This window comes from Balaenoptera ricei, chromosome X (genome assembly GCF_028023285.1).
Source record: "Balaenoptera ricei isolate mBalRic1 chromosome X, mBalRic1.hap2, whole genome shotgun sequence".
NCBI classification, from domain to species: Eukaryota; Metazoa; Chordata; class Mammalia; order Artiodactyla; family Balaenopteridae; genus Balaenoptera; species Balaenoptera ricei.
This window is the reverse complement of record NC_082660.1, coordinates 18,917,405-18,937,877: the sequence shown is the minus strand read 5'-3', so window position 1 is coordinate 18,937,877 and position 20,473 is coordinate 18,917,405. Positions and strand designations below refer to the sequence as shown.

The window sequence follows — 20,473 nt, the reverse complement described above, 5'->3', positions numbered from 1 at the left end:
ATGAATGTCTACTAAATAAGTAGCAATGAGAAGAGAGAGAAGAAGGATAAGAAGAATATCTGAGGAAAAACTGACAGGTCACAGAAACTACAGGGATACAGGAAGCAGCAAAGGTGATACAATGCTATTGCTTTATTGCTTTTGATGAAGATAAACCATCCGTCACTGTGGTTCTGAATTTGACTTTGAAGATGTTTTTATAATGGGAGCACTTAACTTCCTCAGAAGCTAGCTAAGGTGAAGTTGTTTCTCACAATTTTACCTCACTTTTTCGTATGTTATTTCCTCTTACATTCTTACATTATTATATAGTATTGTCTTTGCTTCATATATCATTTATGAGATTTCTAAAAACACATTTTTGTTCTTACTGTTTTCCTAGTATCTTCTCAGGAGAGAAAATAATTTTACTCCTTATAAGCAGACTTATTTCAATGTACAAAAGGTTGAAAATCTCCTCAATCCGCCAGTAGGAAAAGCTCCAAGATAAGTTTCTCATTAGTAATATAAAATATCTTGTCATTTTTTTCTTAATCTCTTTAAAGTAAGTCATATATAGTTTGAAATTTTATTTGGAGATATTTCAAAACTATGACTGTAACGTTGATATCAGTTAATTTACTTCATCTACTAAGATGGACCTTAAGTTAGTAAGTAAGAACCTAAATAAGAACTGACAGACCTTGTAGTTTGTCCTCTAGAGTAGAGGACAGCAAACATTTTCTGTAAGGGACAGATAATAAATATTTTAGGCTTTGCAGATCATAAGTCTCTGTTTTAACTACTCAACTCTGCCACTGTAGCACAAAAACAGCCATAGACAATGTGTAAAGTATAGAGCATGGCTGTTTTCCAATAAAACATTATTTACAAAAATAGACAGCAGGCAACATATGGCTCACGGGTTCTAGTTTGCGAATCCCTGCTCTAGAAAGTTCTAACTATATCTGTGTGCTTATTTTAGATATCTGACCCAGTACTGACCCAAAAGAAAGTCTCCTTAATTGAACTGTGTTAATCTCAGCCTTTTCAAGCAATTTATCTAAAAATGTCAAGTGTCTTCAATATACCCAGCCTCTTTGCTGGATGCTACGGAGATAAGTAAGAAGTGTATGAAGATACACTAGCTATGAAGATAAAAGTAAAAGTCCTTTACATTTTGATAACAATTAAGTATTCAACTGCATGGTAATGAAAATAAGTGCAAAGGAGTTGGAGATTTCTTTTTAACGAGAACTGGAGTCCTTGGGGAAGTTTGTGGAAGATGTGGAGGAGGTGGAACTTGACATGGATCCTGAAAGGTAAAGATGGAATTCAATAATCTGAGAGGGAGGAGTACGAAGGGGGTCGTCACTCTGTAGAAGGAAAATCAAAAGCAAAACCACAGGGACAATAATGAGCATGACATTGCGCGGTGGAAATGAGGACACCTGCCGGCTAAGTGTGAGTCTGGTGGAGCTATGGGAACTTAGAGCTGGTTGGGTAGAGTTGGATAAGACCGAGGAGAACTTTGAAAGGTGTTCGGTCTCAATGTGGTGGGCACTTGGGAGCCACTGCAGTTCCTTCGGCAGGTCAGTAATGAAATAAAAATGCTATTTCAGTGGCATGTAAGACAGACAGTGGTAGAAAGATGCCGAAGTCAGGAAAACATGCCATAAGGCTGTTGGGATAATCCAGAGTAGACGAGATCGAGGCCGACAGTCTATAGATGACGAGATAGGGTAATGGGGAGAAAGGGAGGCTGAATCTGAAGAGCAGTTAAAAGGATGAAACATCAGCTTTTGGGACACATGTCACAAAAATGAGGATAGGTAAATCAAATAAGACCTAAGAATCCAGGTTTCCTAACCAGGAAGACCCAAAGACTGAGGGTGAGGGTGTGCTGATAGAAGTGAGAAAACTAAAAAGGAAAGTCACTTTGTTGTTGACTCCACTTTTGCTGATGTCAGGTTGATAAATGATCATTTATTTAGTGTTGTCATGTCAGCTTTAAGAAATAAAGACCCCAGACAGATGAGAATTCTTTAGCCAGAGTCAACCGAAGAAGACATGGAAATGAATGAGCGTACTGAGGAGTGAACGAAAAGAGGAACAGGAAGTTGTACTGATGAAAACTTTTGCCTAGTTTTGAGCATACAGATACAGATTTGCCCACTGTGAGGCCATGCATCAGAACCGTCATCAACCCATCCCAGACTTGTTTGAAAATGAGGCCTACATATTGTGACATAAACCAGTGCAATAACCGAATAACAGAGAACAACTGGCACTTGCCTCATTGGCCAGATACTCAAACTCAGAATTGTGCCTTATTTAGGGCACATCTTTCAATTTCTGCTCAGAGAGCCCATTAAACTCACAAAAGGGTGACATGACTCTCCTTGCCTTTGTTGTTGTTGTTTTCAGCTCTAGTAGTCTTCACATGTTCATTTGGCAGTTGGGAACATAGCCTTGAGGGTCCCCCACAGGTTGAGAGTGATGGGGTAAAGTCAGCAAATGAGGTAAAGGAGGAGAAATGCAGGAAACCACAGGGCCAAGAAAGCCAAAGAATGAGTCACTAGAAATGGTTACAAATAGTATCAAATACATTAAGAAGTCAGGGTATACTAAAAATCAAGTGAGTTACCACAAGGCTGGTAACCCACTTGATAAAAAATACCAATAAATCTTGATTCAATCAGTTAATTAATTATGTCTCACAGAACATGAAGGTGAAATTTGTCCAGAAAATAAGCAGCAAGATAAGATTTCAGCTGAAATCAAAGTTATGCCGTTAAACTTTTGTTCCAAACCTTTGATCTAGGGAGCAAGCCAAAGTCCCACATTTCATCTTTGATGCCCCTTCCTTGGTCTTACTCACTTGAGCATAACTCAGGAAGAAAAGCTGGTTGTTCGTGAATTCAATGCCGGGTAGGAGAGGCTCCTCAACCCCCTGCCTTTGGTCATTTATCCATTTCCTGTAAGCCTGGGGAGAGAAGTAGAAGAGATGATCTGCTGCAATAATGGCTTTTCTCTTTTCTCAGCCAGTGCAGAGATATTAAATATATCCTCCACCATGTGCAAAATGTATCCTATCAAGTTTTCCTTTAAGAAAACAAACACCTGGAAATGCAAGTCAACGTTGTATTGCTTAACAGTGAAGCAGGTTCACCTGCAAAAAGACCTTTCACTCAATAGATACCAAAGCAGCTGGGCCAAAGTGGGCACATGTTAAATAACGCCCCCTTCCCCCAAAAAGCTTTTCTTTCTATTCCTACCAGGGAACAAACAAATCTAACACAATGGCAAGCCGTATGGAAATAAATTTTGGGGCCAATCTATGGGCAATCTTTTTTAATTTTGCCAGGTAAGAGGGAAAACTATAATCTTCAATCATCATCATTTTATAAAATAAAGTATATTTTCACTAGAATAGAGGAAAGATATAACCTCAAAATAACAGTTTGGTCTTTACACTGAATGCATTTAGCTTTATGAATGTCTTTCTACATCATCCTCATGTGTCTTGTTTAACCATGGACCAGTGGATGATAAAAACATTATTATGGACTCTTACCTGGCCCACTATATGAGAACCCCTAGCCTCTGACCGTAATTTAGAAGTTTGGTATTTTAAGAGAAAATTATAAGGAGGGCTACAGAGACTGTACTCAAGAAAACACCTACGAACCTAGCCCTGAGATTTCTGTAGCATGTTTTAATATTACACTGAATGTACCTTCTGAAAACTATCCTTTAAATACATGATTCTTAATAACAAATATTACTTTTAGGGTGACTTTACTCCCCAAAAAGGAAAAAGAAAGAAATGCAGCTCTATTCATATAATAGAATATAATAGAGTCAATGGGGAAATATAATTCAAATTACAGAAATTCACAGAATTTACAGAACTCTAACTCCTCAAGAAAATGTCTGTGGTGTAAATTGAGGTGCACCCGTATGGTATTTTATAGTTTAATTTTTAAAATCACAGCAAATGTTGCAGTGCGTACCCTAAAAGCTTGTCGCAGACCTCCATTATCAGCAATATTTTCTCCCAGGGTCCTCTTCCCCTTCACCTAACAAAAAGAAAAAGAAAAGGAAAAAAAGAGTGTTTGACAGCCAACTGTCATTCAGCAAGAGGCATAAATATGATAGCAAGAGAAAGTGCCATATTTTAAAGAGAAAATTGCATTCAATAAATCAGAGGTAGTCATAACATATTGTGAGATGGCAAACTAACCCCAGCAAGGTGCTCCTGAACATAATTTCTGTTTTATTATGCTACACATTTCTTTCTCACCCACCTCTCTATTCTCACCAATTTAGCCAGCTCTAATAAAATGTTAACATGTTCTGAGTGACTCTGGTTAAATGGGGAAAAAATAGAAATATCAACATACAGATTACTTTCTCTGATTAACTCACCTAATTTGAGTATTCTTTTCAGTGGGCTTTATGTTTCCAAAAATCTACCATCCACACAGGAGCAAGGTTTTAAGACCAACCATTACCATTTTACCTTCAGCAAATTCCATGAAAAATTAAAAAGAGGATAGTTCTCATGGGGAACAAAAATCCAATAGAAGTAGTGCAGACCACAAGGTCAAGGCTTGCAATATGTATGACAACCAGCCAAGCACAGCGAAGAAATTCTTCCAAACATTTGAAGATTGTTTCTAAAACCCTTAAATAGGCTAGGACAAAAAAATATTCTAAACCAAGATGGCCCACAAGCCAAAATCCAACCTCCTGCTTGTTTTTCTACAGGCTGCAAGGTAAGCCTGGATTTAACAATTTTCAGCAATTGGGGAGAAAATAGAAAGAAGGATAATATCTTGTGGCATGTGAAAATTATACAAAGTTCAAATTTCAGTGTCCATAATTCAAGTTTTATTGGAACACAGGCACATTCATTCACGTATGTATTGTCTGTGGCTGTTTCCTTCCTACAGTGGCAGAGTTGAGTAGCTGCAACAGAGACCTTACAACTCACAAAGCCTAAATTATTTACTACCTGGCCCTTTACAGAAAAAGTTTGCCAATCCCTGCATCAGAGACAAAATAATGCCCTATAATAATAAAGATGTCTATGTCATAAAAAAAAATTACTGTGAAAATATTACTTTATGTGGCAAAAGGGACATTTAAAATATGATTAAATTAAGGATCCTGAGCTGGAGACATTAGCCTACATTATCCAGGTGAGTTCAATGTAATTACAAGGGTCTGTACAAATAGAGGAAAAGGAAGTTAGGAGAGTGAGTGTGTCAGAGTGATGCAACATGAGGAGACTTGACCAATCATTGCTGGCTTTGAAAAAGAAAGGGGCCAGGAGTCAAGGAATGTGGGCAGCCTCTAAAAGCTAGAAAAGGCAAGGAAAGAGATTCTCTCCTACAGCAGCTAGAAAGGAAAGCGGCCCTGGTGACACCTTGACTCTAGCTCACTGAGACCTGAGTCGGAAATACAGAACTGTAAAATAATAAATTTGTGTTGTTTCAAGTCACTAAGTTTGTGGTGATTTGTTATAGCAGCAACAGGAAACTAATACACATTGTTCTAAACTTGCAAGCCACAGATGCTACCAACTCTTTATTTTTAAGCTAGCCCAATCCCCCAGGTATCAAGCAATACCAATGAATAAAAACAAATCTTCAGAAAATACTAATCTCTGTAATCACCCAGGAGCCTCCTAGCTTCAGTCTCCAAAAGTTACCACTCCTGCTTTACATACCTTCTTTCTTTTATTACAGTCCTACGAGGTAAGTGCTATTATCACCATCCTTGCTTAACAAATGAGGAATCTAAAGCTGAGAGTGTGTCGCAGATGTCATTGGTGCTGCACCAGATCCCCTTTTCTACCGGGACTGTGAACCCAGTCCTGCAACTGCTAGTGGCTCAGGAAGATTAAGCTTAGCCTAGGGGAATCCCCTCACCTGGAGCTTGCTGGGAGGTGATACCCCCACCTCTCAGTAACTGACTGATGTGCAGTTAGAATAGCCCAGCCCCCTATCCCAGGCTGAACAATTTCTGTGATGCAATTCATGCTCCAGAATCCTCTATGGGATCAGACTGAGGCTAAACTTCTGAAACCAACAGGTCTTCCTCGCCACCTTACAGGTTTCTCCTGAAACTACTTCTGCAATGAACCTTTTTATCTAAGAAACCCCTATCTTGGGTTCTGCTTCTAATGGACCCGACCTAAGAGTGATTAACTTAACTGCCCATATTTCACAAGGATTCGAACCCAAGCAAGTCTCTGTCCAGAGCCTTTGCTCCATAATATGTTACCTTCTCAAGTCTTAACTCCTCTTGACTCTAGTGCTTCCATTTATAACCACTCATGCTCAAATTTAATCTCCTTCCTTGTTCCCCTAAGCTTTTCTTTTAGAGGTTTGAGGACTAGCTTCACCCCTCAGGCCCCTCCCACTCTGGACCACCTCAGTAGACCATATGGCCCTACATCTTTTTATTTCAGTATTTTTCCTTTATCATCAGTATTTTTTTTTTAAAGTTGAGAATTATGTTTCTGTTTTTTTTAATTTATTTATTTAATTTATTTTATTTTTGGCTGCGTTGGGTCTTCATTGCTGTGCGCAGGCTTTTTCTCTGGTTGCAGCGAGCGGGGGCTACTCTTCGTTGCAGTGCGTGGGCTTATTGCAGTGGCTTCTCTTGTTGCGGAGCACGGGCTCTAGGTGCGCAGGCTTCAGTAGTTGTGGCACACAGGCTCAGTAGTTGTGGCTCGCGGGCTCTAGAGCACAGGCTCAGTAGTTGTGGCGCACGGGCTTAGTTGCTCTGCGGCATGTGGGATCTTCCCGGACCAGGGCTGGAACCCGTGTACCCTGCATTGGCAGGCAGATTCTTAACCACTGTGCCACCAGGGAAGCCCCATGGCCCTAGGTTTGCCTCTCAGGACTCAACAGCTGCTAACAGCCCGTTTCTCTGATGTTCCATTGGAGCTCCCCCCAGTCCAACGCAAAGAATGATTCAGGTACAGAGGACTGGCCTCCACAAATGGAGCCAGAAAAATAAAGCATGGCCTTTTATATCCACAAAGGAAGCCTCCCCTTCTCCTTGGGGAATAAGACTGAAGCTGTTTTCTGATGGTTGAATGGATTTATGCTGAGACAGGCATGCCCTTTCTATCGTCCTTGTTGCAAAGGTACACATTTGTCAGAATTCAGTTTCAGTATCTGACACTTTGGCCAAAATGGATGTTGTAGAATAGTCTCCACCCAATACATCACCCAGGTTTAAAATGAACTTAAAATAAGAGAACACGAGCATGATATGGGGGGAAGAGTAGTGATGTTGGAGTCATACCAATCTAAGCTCTAATGTAGATTCTACCATGGGTTTTAATCTCTCTGAGCCTCAGTTTCCTCATATGTAAAACAGGCTAGTAATATGCACACCTCTCAGAACCAGTATGAGGATTAAATATGTTTCAATTAAGTGTAAAGTCTAACTCCCATGCCTGCATATAATAATCACCAGGAAATATGCATTCCCCTTCCTCCAAGAAAACTGCTCTTCTATTGTTTTTTGGTTTTTTAGCCCCTATTGTATTGTTCTCTCCTGGGATGGCATACTTATGAGTATGTCACAAAGTATTAGGAATATTAACTACAATTTATTGAGCACTTATTGCATAGCAGGCATCATGCCGGTGCTTTACATTATCTCAGTCATTTAATTCTTAAGACAAACTAACGAGTTCAAAAATAGCTGCCCATTTCACAGATGAAGACTCTGAGACACAGGAATGTTAAATAACTCACCCAAGTTCAAAAAAAACTTACAACCTGCAACTGGTTGAACCAAAATTTGGAGCTGTGTCTGACTCTAGAATCCCTCCCCTATGTTTTTTTTTTTTTATTTAGAGATACTTTGCTAGTTTCTGTAATCAAACCCATGCAGATAAGACCTTACAAACTTAATACAGTGTGCTACCCCTGTCCAAATGGAAAAATTATGTTTAATGCTTCTAGACCAATATGGCTGTTAATTTCTATACAATGCCAACCCAACACGGTACAACTGGGATACTTTCTCCAAAGTTGACAGCACAGCTAAAGTTTCCAAATATTCAAATTATATATATGTGTGTATATATAGAGAGAGGTATACAGACAGATAGATAGATTTATAGAAAAGACCAATAGTAGTATGTTATGCATCAGTAGCAGCAACAGCTTATCCAGGTTCTGCAGTCATCTGAACAAAATTATAGAGACATCTAGCACATGCTATAAAAAAAAAAAAAAAAGGTAAAAAACAAAACCCCGGAAAACAGCAATGTTCTGTTACTGTTGTGGTACCTGGCACCATTTTTTTTATTAGCTTCTCAATCATCATCTGGGAAGAACCCTATGCTTTTCTTGAAGCAACATATATTCTAGATGGATTTTCACAATGTGATAACCCCTGAATTGAAAACAGATACACAGAAGCGCCCTTTTTAGGTCTTCCCATGACACAGTTGTAGATATTTTAAAAATATATGGGCAGAGAAATGGCTTTCCAGGACACTGACCAAGGAGCTAGAGATACTATTCAAGGATACAGAGTCTGGTTTCTCCTCCTGGATAAGGGATGGTCTCCCTGTGCTGCATACGCTTTAAGAACCAGCAGAACCAACTCAGTGTTCATAAATGTTCCCTTTAAAAGTGCACAGACTTTTACCTAAATTCTTCTGGAATGGTGAAATAAACCCCAGTATAACAGACTTGAGGCATAGTGAGGTTTCAGGTGCTTTTCCAGCCCAAGTTGTCAGGATGGAGCACATGCCTGACTAACAGACCAAGAGACTCTGGGGAAACTACGTGTAAATACAATGACCTACCCCAGTTCTGTGTGGTCCCCTGCTTCTCTTAGGTGTTGTGCCCTTGACTAGATGAATTAGGAGGACACAGTTTGCATGTGTGTTTTACAGGAAGATCTTCATGCAGATCCATACCTACCAACAATTCTTCATTATTGGTCTCATTGTCAAATACAGTGAGAGAAATCTGTGTCTTGTAACTATGAAAGCAGGGACAGAAAATACAATGGAAAACTACAAGAAAAAACTAACAGTGGGGGAAGGGAATGAAAGCTAACCTGATCAAACCAGCAAAATAAGAAAAGAAAAAAGAAGTAAAAACAATGTACAGGAGATAAACTATATAGAGAAAACTATAAAGTCGTATTTGAAAACCTAAAACAAATACCAAACAGATGGGAAGGCATACCACGTTCTTGAACAAGAAGACTATGACAAAAATGTCAATTCCATACATTTAATGTGATTTAACTTAGAATCTCAATGGGATTCTCTTGGGGAGTGGGTGGAGAATGGGTAAAATGATCTTGGAGTGTATACAGAAGTATATTTGCCTGAGAATGGCCAAGTATATAAAAGAAGAACAGTGAGGGAGAGCTTGTATTGGCAGATACCAGAAAAATCCACATAGCCATAGTAATAATGCATTGGTATAGAAATCAACAAATAGATCAGTGGAATAGAATATATAATCCAGAAATTTATCTCAGTATATATGAGATTCTAATATTTGACAAACATTCAATTAAGTAAGAAAAAAACGTCTTTTAGTCACTGATGCTGGATCAATTGACTATCCTCTTGGAAGAAGATAAAAGTGAACTCTCGTATTAAACTCCACAGCAAAATAAGTTTCACACGCTTCAATATTTAAATGTAAAATAACAAAACAATAAAAACCTTCCCAGAAAAGCTAGGAGACTACACATATGATATAGAATGGAAATGCAGAAACAATTTTTTAAGAGAGATAGGTATCTTTGACTATATGGAAATATTGAAATTTTGTTTGTCAAAAGATACCATATACAAAGTACAATGGATGAGAAATATATTGAGGAGAAAGTAGTATAATATGAATGACAAATAAAATTTTTAACATCTATAATATTTTTTAAGGTCTCATAAATTGACAAGTAAATAACTCAATACATAAATGCTCCTCCATCCATCACTGGTGGGAATATGAAATATTATAACTTCTTAGTAACAGTAGGAATCTATCCTCTACGGAAAAAAAGAATATATACCTAATAAGAGTATTTAGTGCAGCAGCATTTATTGTGGAGAAATAATTGGAGACACAGTGTAACCCTCAACAAGACATTAGTCAGCTGTGTTAGAGTACATTCACACCGTGGACTTTCAGGCAGCCACTGAAAACAGTGAAGTAAAAGCACGTGTGTGCATACACACGTGCGTGTGTATGTATGTGTGTAACTCTACGTGAGCATGGGAAAAAGTATATCAGGGTTATTGAGATGGATTACAGGTGGAGAAGATAAAAGTGATGAGAGGGAAAGGGGAAGGAGGTAGAGGTGAAGACAAAAAAGGAAAGGAACAACATTCCACACAGAAAAAGCATGTATAAAATTACATTCGTGGGGCTTCCCTGGTGGCACAGTGGTTGAGAGTCTGCCTGTCAATGCAGAGGACGCGGGTTCGAGCCCTGGTCTGGGAAGATCCCACATGCCGCAGAGCAGCTGGGCCCGTGAGCCACAACTACTGAGCCTGCGCGTCTGGAGTCTGTGCTCCGCAACAAGAGAGGCCGCGATAGTGAGAGGCCTGCGCACCGCGATGAAGAGTGGCCCCCGCTTGCCACAACTATAGAAAGCCCTCGCACAGAAACGAAGACCCAACACAGCCATAAATAAATAAATAAATAAATAAATAAATAAAAATTAAAAAACAAAAAACAAACAAACAAAAACTACTAAAATTACATTCGTGCCTTTATAGGAATGTATATATGTATATATAATAGAAAATCAGCATTTTAAAAGTCATTTCTTTTGTTCAAAATTCTTTAAGAACTCTTAACCAATTCAGAGTCATTAATTCAAATGAGTGACGTTTTATTTCAATGAGTTAAACCTAACCAGTAGTTTGGAAGGAAATCTTTTTAATGATATAGAGTGTAGATTTGTGAGAATTTTATTGTTTATCTTTGCTACAGAGTTTTCTGTACTAATCTGAATCTAGGAGAACAGACTAATGTTTAGGCCTGTGATTTTCAAACTTTAGCTTATATCAGAATCACCTGAGGGCTGATGAAAAGACAGACTGCCAGACTGCCAGACCCCACGCTCCCACCCACCGCCGCTCCCCACTCCCCACCCCCGAGATTCTCAGTCAGTAGGTATGGATTAAGACTAAAGAATTTACATCCCTGACAAGTTCCCCAGGGAGGCTGATGCTGTTGGCCTGGGAACCGCACTTTGAAAACCGATAGTCTAAAGCAAGCTAGTGTCTACGTGAGGAAGAAGGACTCACAAGATGCCCCCTTCGCCGCAGCTGTACTCACATTTAAGCCAGCTTTCTTCCAATAATAGTTGCTATACTGGCTAATCATGCACTTTGTTTTTTCCTTAAACTTTTCTTCTGAGTCAACAGACCACCAAGGATCCAGGTTTCCATTTTTATCATATTTTCTACCTGGCAAAAAGGAAAGTTAAAAGATACTCGTATTATTTATGGAAACAAATTCATTTCTTCATCTTCCCTTTCCCTCACTTCAACAAGCCTTGAAAAGACAGTTCCAGCAGCAGGGACCACTCCTGGAAGCAATTCCTGCCTTCTCTCCAGTGTCACAGGTTAATTGTAAAAAGCAAGGAAAGGAGAAAGGTCTGAGGAAGTTCTTTCCTTCTAAGCAACAAAGAATACTTTAAGATTTATCAACTTATGGCATGTACCGTTCTTGACCAATCTTAGATTCTTTGTTTTCACCTGCTCTGACCCAAAATATTCTCTAAATTTTGAAATGAAATGGCTTTCAGAAAGCCCATGGAAGGAGTCAAAGCGCCACTACCAGTGAAATTCCAAGCAATCCACAGGAACAGCCTCGGTGAGTCACTCACACCCTGCGACCACAGCCCCTGACTCAGCTCTAAAGGACCGTGTTTCCTCCAAGTTGCCAGGAGCCAAGAGACACATAAAACCTCTGTTATGAATCATTCCACAGCCATCAGTGTAGATGGAAGGCCCATCTGTCCTGCTTTGACAGGGAAGGTTGCTCTAAAAAGAGAACTTGGAACAAGAATGGAAATCTCCAAAACATAACAGAAAAAAAGATTAGTTATACATGCTTTTTTGCTACAGGCTCACTCTTCATTTTCTCTACATCCCTCAAAAAGAAGTCTGGGTGTATCTGGACTATCTTTTACACTCAAGGTTACTATTGGTTTAAATTTAATTATGCAGAGAACTCTTCACTGGGCTTACGAGAAAGTCCCCTAAGCAAAGCTGTTAACTGAAACAATCCAAAGCTCTTCAGCAAGGCTGGGTGCCACTGCCAACCAACCCCTGGCAGAGCAGAGAGGCACTGTCCCCACCCACGAGCCAAGCGATCATGAAACAGTTACCGTGCAATGCACTGTTCTAAGTATTGGTTACAGAGTGAAATGCCATCTTTAGATTCTGTCCTTTGAGAGAGAATCCAAAAGGCTTCCAGAAGATTCTGAGGGAGAACTACACTTAAGTTTCCCATGAAGAAAGGCCCAGAACCAAGAGACCACTACTGGCTTTTGTTTCTTGGCTAAGACTCTCCTCTCAGATAACCCAAACATGCAATTCAGAAAGTGTAGCTCTGGGGATTCAGATGACTACAAGGCAGCTACATTTGAACAGGGAGGGGAGGCCAGGGAGGCAAAAAACTTAGGTGATTAAGGAAAGGCTGGTGGGAGTACAAGAAGAATTATCCAGAAGGAGAGGAATCAAAAGGGTCTCTGGCCCTGGGGTAGGCATCCAGGAAAGGATGTTGGAGACATCACAGACATGGAAGAAAGAGGTCCCTCTATACAGTGTGGCCTTGGGCCAGGCAGTTCTTGAGTCTGCCCTGTAAATCACTGTGTGGATGTGGATGTGATCGCGATTTGCTGCTAATTCCTAAGTTTCGGAGATTTCATGTGTCTTTCCAATAAAACTCCAAAGTTAAAGGAGAAAGGAGTTCTCATTAAAAATGATGACTCTCAAAGGGCAATCATTTCTTTAGTTTATGCCATATTCTGCTCTTTCCTTTTGCTTAAATGTCATCAGGATACATAGCATACTCTATATTATTCATTATTAGGAAAGCATAGCCTTTCTAAAAAAAATCTGAATATATGACAGCATAGAGAAAAACAGAGATTAAGCATTGCATAATCCTTGAAATAGTATAAAGGAACTAGTCAGCCAAGCTTCAGAGTCCTAACTCGCTGAGCCCTAACTCGGCAGCATGTATAATCATCTTCAGAGCAGAGCTCACACCTCCAGGGAGAGCATCTCAAAACGGTGAATAAAGAAATGAAAGGAAGAGAAGCTATAACGTAATTCCTGTAACTACTGCGGCAGCTACAGCAATCCAGATCTAAATGCAAAGCTAATTTCCTTGAAGTTACAAGGTCTTTTTTTTTTCATTCTACCCCATCTCCAATGGGAACAATTATTTATTTATTGCAAGCTATCACAGCAAGACACGGGGGAAAGTTTTCAATCAGCAATCATACTGCTTTGGATAATCTTCAATCTATGATGATACCACTATGCAAAGATAATAGCAACAATTAACATCCATATGGTCAACATGACCATAAAAGCATCAGCTTATACACTGAACCAGTACTTACCATTATTATCAAATCCATGTGTAAATTCATGTCCAACAATTACTCCTATAGCGCCATAACTCAGAGATCTACAGCATAAATGTATAATTGGGAGAAAATTATAAGCATGAACGTCAGAGCATAATCCTTCAATATTTTCTCAACAAAAAGCCAAGATAATCTGTTTACTAACCACACTCACAAAATTGTTAAAAAAAAAAAAAAAGTAAACACATCCTTCTCATTGAAATAGACAAAGAAAATATAATTTCTAACATTGTCATTATGAGCATTTATGGGCCTTAGTTCCTACCCTGTGAAATTAGGGATGTGACAGAGATGGTTTTTGAAGTCCCTTCCAGCCCTAAGGCTTCTATGGTTCTATATCCGGTCTAGCTGTAGTTTATATTTATAAACACCCAAAGCAGCAGCAGGGTTTGTAAAGATCCTGTCAGTAAACATACTGTTTATTTTTTATCTGAGAACCTGTTGAAAAATCACTATAGACTTAGAAGTTAAATTGTTTTCCAAACGGAGTCATGAAACAGGAATAGAGCAGAGATTAAAAGGGATCACTCTGCTTTCAAAGGTAGTCACGTTCCTCTGCTTCTGTGACAGACAAATTCACAACTGAACAGCAAAGATTGTGAAGCCTGAACCAGATCTGGAAAAGGCGTTATATTATTTCTCTTCACCTCTAAAGAACCATGTGGTAGATCACCTACGAAGGTGACCACCGACAATGCCACCCACCCTGAATGCATGTGCTCCTCCTCCCACCAAGAGGAAAGCTATTTCCTCCCCCCTTGAATCTGGATGAGCCTTGGGACTTGTTGTGGCCAACAGAATGCAGTGGAAGGGGCCGGGTGTGACTTCTGGGCTGAGGCCTTATAACTTCCATTTTTGTGCCCCCTTGGAAGTCAGCTGCAGTGTAAAGAAGTTGGGGTAATGAGCTGGAGAGAGAAGCCAAGTGAAGCAAGTGAGAGATGCCAAACGTCAAGAGACCTCTAAAGAAAGAGAGAGGCCCAGCCAGGCCCCAGCCATTAGAGCCAGCCCAACTGAGGCACCAGACATGTGAGCAAAATCATCTTAGATCCTATGGCCCCCGTCGAGCTGTCCCAGCCAAATATTACACAGAGCAGAAACAAGCTGTCTCAGCTGAGTCCCGCCCAAATTGCAGAATCATGAGCCAACAGTGGTGGCGCTTTGTTACGGAGCAATAGGTAACTGAAAGAGAACATATAAATCATATATCAGGAAATCAATAGGGGGGCTTCCCTATATGTGTGTCTGGGATCTTCTCTCTCAACTAAAAGTTCCCTGAAGGCCAAACCCTTATCTACTTGATTGCTGCTAAATTCTCCGTACCTAGTACACAGTAAGAAAGTAATAATGATTTAACTAATTGATTAATTAACTTTACCATTTCTTGCAAGTGACAGATCAATATGTAACTTATTTTAGTCATTTAACATGTGCATGAGGATTACAGACAACTTAAAATCCTTGTTATAAGGATTCTTCCTAAGATTTGTAATTATACTAAAAATATTTCACAGTTGGTTCCTGATGCAACATCAAAGTCACCCAGCCAATAGATAGGACCTATAAGTGGAAGGAACAAAAATTTTTGAAGCAACATGTTATTACAGGACATAATGATCCTTAACATGTTAATTGTTTGTCTCAACTATACCCAAGGAAGTGCTGTAAGATTTAGTTTTTCCCTTTGGTGGCAGTTCCTTCCTTTGTTATTTCTTTCCAGCAAGGTAATTTGCATTTGAAAAAATGCTTTCCTACTGTTTTTCCATCATTGCAAACCTTCATTAAAGAAGTAAGAGTAAAATTATGCATTTCAATCATAGACCTATCAGAGCAGTGTGGGACAAACTTGTAATTTTACATAGCGCTAATTTTTGCAGCAGTAGCTATCACTATGCAGCCTGTAACATTTCATTTTTTCCAGGACTCTCAGCTGAGAATAGTACTCGGTCCTCTACAAGCCTCGGTCAATGCTGTTGACTGGATGAATTTAAGGGATGAACAATGGAAGCTTATAGCAACTGCTCTGCAATAAATGTCCCTTAAGAGGGACTGCTCCAAAGAGCTTCCTATTTGCAAAGGGTAATAGAGAATTCAGAAAATGATTGAATCATTGCAAGTTCCAATTCTCAGTTACATAATCACAATCTTTTGGACAAGAGCCAAAGAAAAAGTAATTTTAGATGACTAAGCCTGACAATGATAATGTTTCTTAATACTAAATTCACACCTTCGTTTTATCAATGGACGTTATTTAAATTAGCATGTCATAAAAATAAATAAATAAACTTGTATGCCTTTTAAAATGTGACTTGCTGGCCAGAAACAAGAAGACTCCTGCAGAGAAAATCTAGCCTTCCAAAAATAAAATGGGGAAGATGACAATTTTTCCACCTACTCAGTTTCTCTTTTGTTCTTTCTACCCGAGGGGTTTAACATAAGCACAGGATTTGCTGTCAACAACAAAACCACCATACTGCTGTCTGGAGCAACCATGAGCCCATGCTGTCATCAGGTAGAGGCTATTCTATGCCTGAAGTGGAAATGCATAAAAATCTCAGAGTTACAGGCAGCTTTAAGGTCACTTAGTTCAATTCCTTAGCAGAGGTCTACAAAAACCCATTCAAATGGCCCTAAGACTTCTCCCCTTAGGCATGTTCAATAACCAGGAGCTCATCCCCTTCTGAGGTGGCCCATTCCCTCTTCGAGTAGTTCTAAACAAAACGGTGCTCCTAATGTTGATCTGGAATCTCTCTTCTATCTATTGGTCTAGTGTAGTGGTCTAAGGTATTCTAAACACCCCTCTGACCTCCCCAAATTTAGTAAATGATTCTGCTACCTTAACTTTCCTTCAAAAATGTGAAAACAGTTACGAGTTTATCCCTCAAGTGTTCTCTTCTCAAGTTCTTTCAACTCTTTTCTCTTCAGTCATAAATTCTAGACCAGCAGTTCCCAAAACACAGGAAGAAGGGGAGTTTAGGGACTTCTGGCAGGACTTCTTGGGAATTTTTATGCTGCTAAGTACTGTGAGTCTACAAAACAAAGGGGAGGGGAGGACAACTCACCTCTATTACTACTTCACGGAACACATACTTTGGGATATTTTGTCTTAGGCCATTTAAATCCTGATTCTTTCCTCTGGAAATAATTCAGCTTGTTGATGTCGCCACAATTAGACCCAACACTCATGGGAGGGCTAAGGTGACCAGTGTGAGCAGAAAGAATACCCACTCGTTGGTTCTGGAGGAAATCCATCTAGAACAGATGGATGTACGGGAACCCATCTCACCAGACTGTGATTTCCACCTCTCCAGCATCTCCACATTTCCAATGTTGAGTGCCCAAACGATGCTTAATAATTATTCATTGAATGGGTATGTTAATAGAGGATGAATGGCTTCAATGCAAACATAGAACACTTAGGAAAAAAATAAAAATCTCTCTCCCACTCAGCATAAGGTTGAACACTAACATTTCCTAAGTTTCTATGATTTTGACTTCTATATCAGAATATCATCTCGTGGACCCAATAAACAAATACATTGATCAATAAGTTCAAAACCCAACCAGACTATGTCCAAGCGTCCAGGTATATAACCACAGAAGATCAGCTAAATCGCTGATGATAAGCAGGATCAAAGACCTCTAGGACTTTTTTAGTTGGAAGCAAGCTTAGCAAATATTTAGCCTAAACCTTTAATTTTATGGAAATATACATAAATTTCTAAACTTAACAATAGAGAAAAATGATTCCAAATACCTGAATACTGATGAAACTATGCAGCTGAGACCTGGGATGATATTAATGGATTTGGTCAATACACACGGATAATTTTCATTTATGCTAACTAATGATAGTGCTTCCCTATAGCAGGCTTTATCGATGCCTGCTGCTGTCCCTGGGCACTCACCATTTTCAAGCACACCAATCTGACAGCTTCCAACTGCCAGCACCTGAAACTAGTCGCCCCAGGGCTTTCTCTGGCCACCAGAGCCCTCTAGGCCTATGCTGGGCAACGCCGGGGAGTTAATACACCTGGTGGCAGTCCTCAATCAATGATGGAAAGTGAGTTGGATGACAAATACCCCAGCTCTTTTGCTCCTGAGATGGAATCATGCTGAAGCATATTCTACAGTTCCCCAGCAAAACGAGCCCCAGTTGCCCACAGTAATAACTGGCTGTAAAAAAAAAAAAAAAAAAAGTGGCGGAGAAGGCAGAAGAGGAGAGTCAGAAGGAGATGTGACTCAAGTAATGAAATTGAAACTGTGATTAAAAATCTTCCAACAAACAAAAGTCCAGGACCACATGGCTTCACAGGTGAACTCTATCAAACATTTAGAGAAGACCTAACACCCATCCTTCTCAAACTCTTCCAAAATATAGCAGAGGGAGGAACACTCCCAAACTCATTCTATGAGGCCACCATCACCCTGATACCAAAACCAGACAAAGATACTACAAAAAAAAGAAAATTACAGACCAATATCACTGATGAATATAGATGCAAAAATCCTCAACAAACTACTAGCAAACAGAATCCAACAACACATTAAAAGGATCATACACCATGATCAAGTGGGATTTATCCCAGGGATGCAAGGATTCTTCAATATACACAAATCAATGTGATACACCGTATTAACAAATTGAAGAATAAAAACCATATGATCATCTCAACAGATGCAGAAAAAGCTTTTGACAAAATTCAACACCCATTTATGATAAAAACTCTCCAGAAAGTGGGCATAGAGGGAACCCACCTCAACATAATACAGGCCATATATGACAAACCCACAGCAAACATCATTCTCAATGATGAAAAACTGAAAGCATTTCCTCTAAGATCAGGAACAAGACAAGGATGTCCACTCTCGCCACTATTATTCAACATAGTGTTGGAAGTTTTAGCCACAGCAGTCAGAGAAGAAAAAGAAATAAAAGGAATACAAATTGGAAAAGAAGAAGTAAAACTGTCACTGTTTGCAGATGACATGATACTATACATAGAGAATCCTAAAGATGCCACCAGAAAACTACTAGAGCTAATCAATGAATTTGGTAAAGCTGCAGGATACAAAATTAATGCACAGAAATCTCTTGCATTCCTATACACTAATGATGAAAAACCTGAAAGAGAAATTAAGGAAACACCCCCATTCACCACTGCAACAAAAAGAATAAAATATCTAGGAATAAACCTACCTGGGGAGACAAAAGACCTGTATGCAGAAAACTATAAGACACTGATGAAAGAAATTAAAGATGATACCAACAGATGGAGAGATATACCATGTTCTTGGATTGGAAGAATCAATGTTGTGAAAATGACTATACTACCCAAAGCAATCTACACATTCAATGCAATCCCTCTCAAATTACCAATGGCATTTTTTCCAGAACTAGAACAAAAAAATCTTAAAATTTGTACGGAGACACAAAAAACCCGGAAGAGCCGAAGCAGTTTGAGGGAAAAAAACAGAGCTGGAGGAAGCAGACTGCCCGACTTCAGACTGTACTACAAAGCTACAGTAATCAAGACAGGATGGGACTGGCACAAAAACAGAAATATAGATCAATGCAACAGGATAGAAAGCCCAGAGATAAACCCACGCACCTATGGTCAACTAATCTATGACAAAGGAGGCAAGGATATACAATGGAGAAAAGACAGTCTCTTCAATAAGTGGTGCTGGGAAAACTGGACAGCTACATGTAAAAGAATGAAATTAGAACACTCCCTAACACCATCCACAAAAAAAACCTCAAAATGGGTTAAAGACCTAAATGTAAGACTGCACACTATAAAACTCTTAGAGGAAAACATAGGAATAACACTCTTTGACATAAATCACAGCAAAATCTTTTTTGATCCACCTCCTAGAGTAATGGAAATAAAAACAAAAATAAACAAATGGGACCTAATGAAACTTAAAAGCTTTTGCAAAGCAAAGGAAACCATAAACAAGACGAAAAGACAACCCTCAGAATGGGAGAAAATATTTGCAAACGAATCAACGGACAAAGGATTAATCTCCAAAATATATAAACAGCTCATGCAGCTCAATATTAAAAAAACAAACAACCCAATCCAAAAATGGGTAGAAGACCTAAATAGACATTTCTCCAAAGAAGACATACAGATGGCCAAGAAGCACATGAAAAGCTGCTCAACATCACTAATTATTAGATAAATGCAAATCAAAACTACAATGAGGTATCACCTCACTCCTGTTAGAATGGGCATCATCAGAAAATCTACAAACAACAAATGCTGGAGAGGGTGTGGAGGAAAGGGAACCCTCTTGCACTGCTGGTGGGAATGTAAATTGATACAGCCACTATGGAGAACAGTATGGAGGTTCCTTACAAAACTAAAAATAGAATTACCATATGACCCAGCAATCCCACTACTGGGCATATACCCAGAGAAAACCATAATTCAAAAAGACACATGCACCCCAATGTTCATTGCAGCACTATTTACAATAGCCAGGTCATGGAAGCAATCTAAATGCCCATCGACAGACGAATGGATAAAGAAGTTGTGGTACATATATACAATGGAATATTACTCAGCCATAAAAAGGAACGAAACTGGGTCATTTGTAGAGACATGGATGGATCTAGAGACTGTTATACAGAGTGAAGTCAGAAAGAGAAAAACAAATATCATATATTAACGCATATATGTGGAACCTAGAAAAATGGTACAGATGAACCGGTCTGCAGGGCAGAAATAGAGACACAGATGTAGAGAACAAACGTATGGACACCAAGGGGGGAAAGTGGCCAGGGGGTGGTGGTGGTGTGATGAACTGG

General features: G+C 39.3%; 1 protein-coding gene across 1 annotated transcript in view; it reads right to left on the bottom strand.

Annotated features, from left to right (window-relative positions):
* The window catches only part of PHEX (phosphate regulating endopeptidase X-linked), a 198,071-nt gene that overhangs the window by 5,631 nt on the left and 171,967 nt on the right, over window positions 1-20,473 (bottom strand). The window contains exons 17-20 of the mRNA XM_059910108.1: window positions 13,633-13,700; window positions 11,331-11,461; window positions 3,996-4,061; window positions 2,861-2,965 (exon numbers count right to left, since the gene is read on the bottom strand). Of these exons, the coding sequence (XP_059766091.1) occupies window positions 2,861-2,965; window positions 3,996-4,061; window positions 11,331-11,461; window positions 13,633-13,700 (370 nt within the window). The remainder of the gene's footprint in view (window positions 1-2,860; window positions 2,966-3,995; window positions 4,062-11,330; window positions 11,462-13,632; window positions 13,701-20,473) is intronic.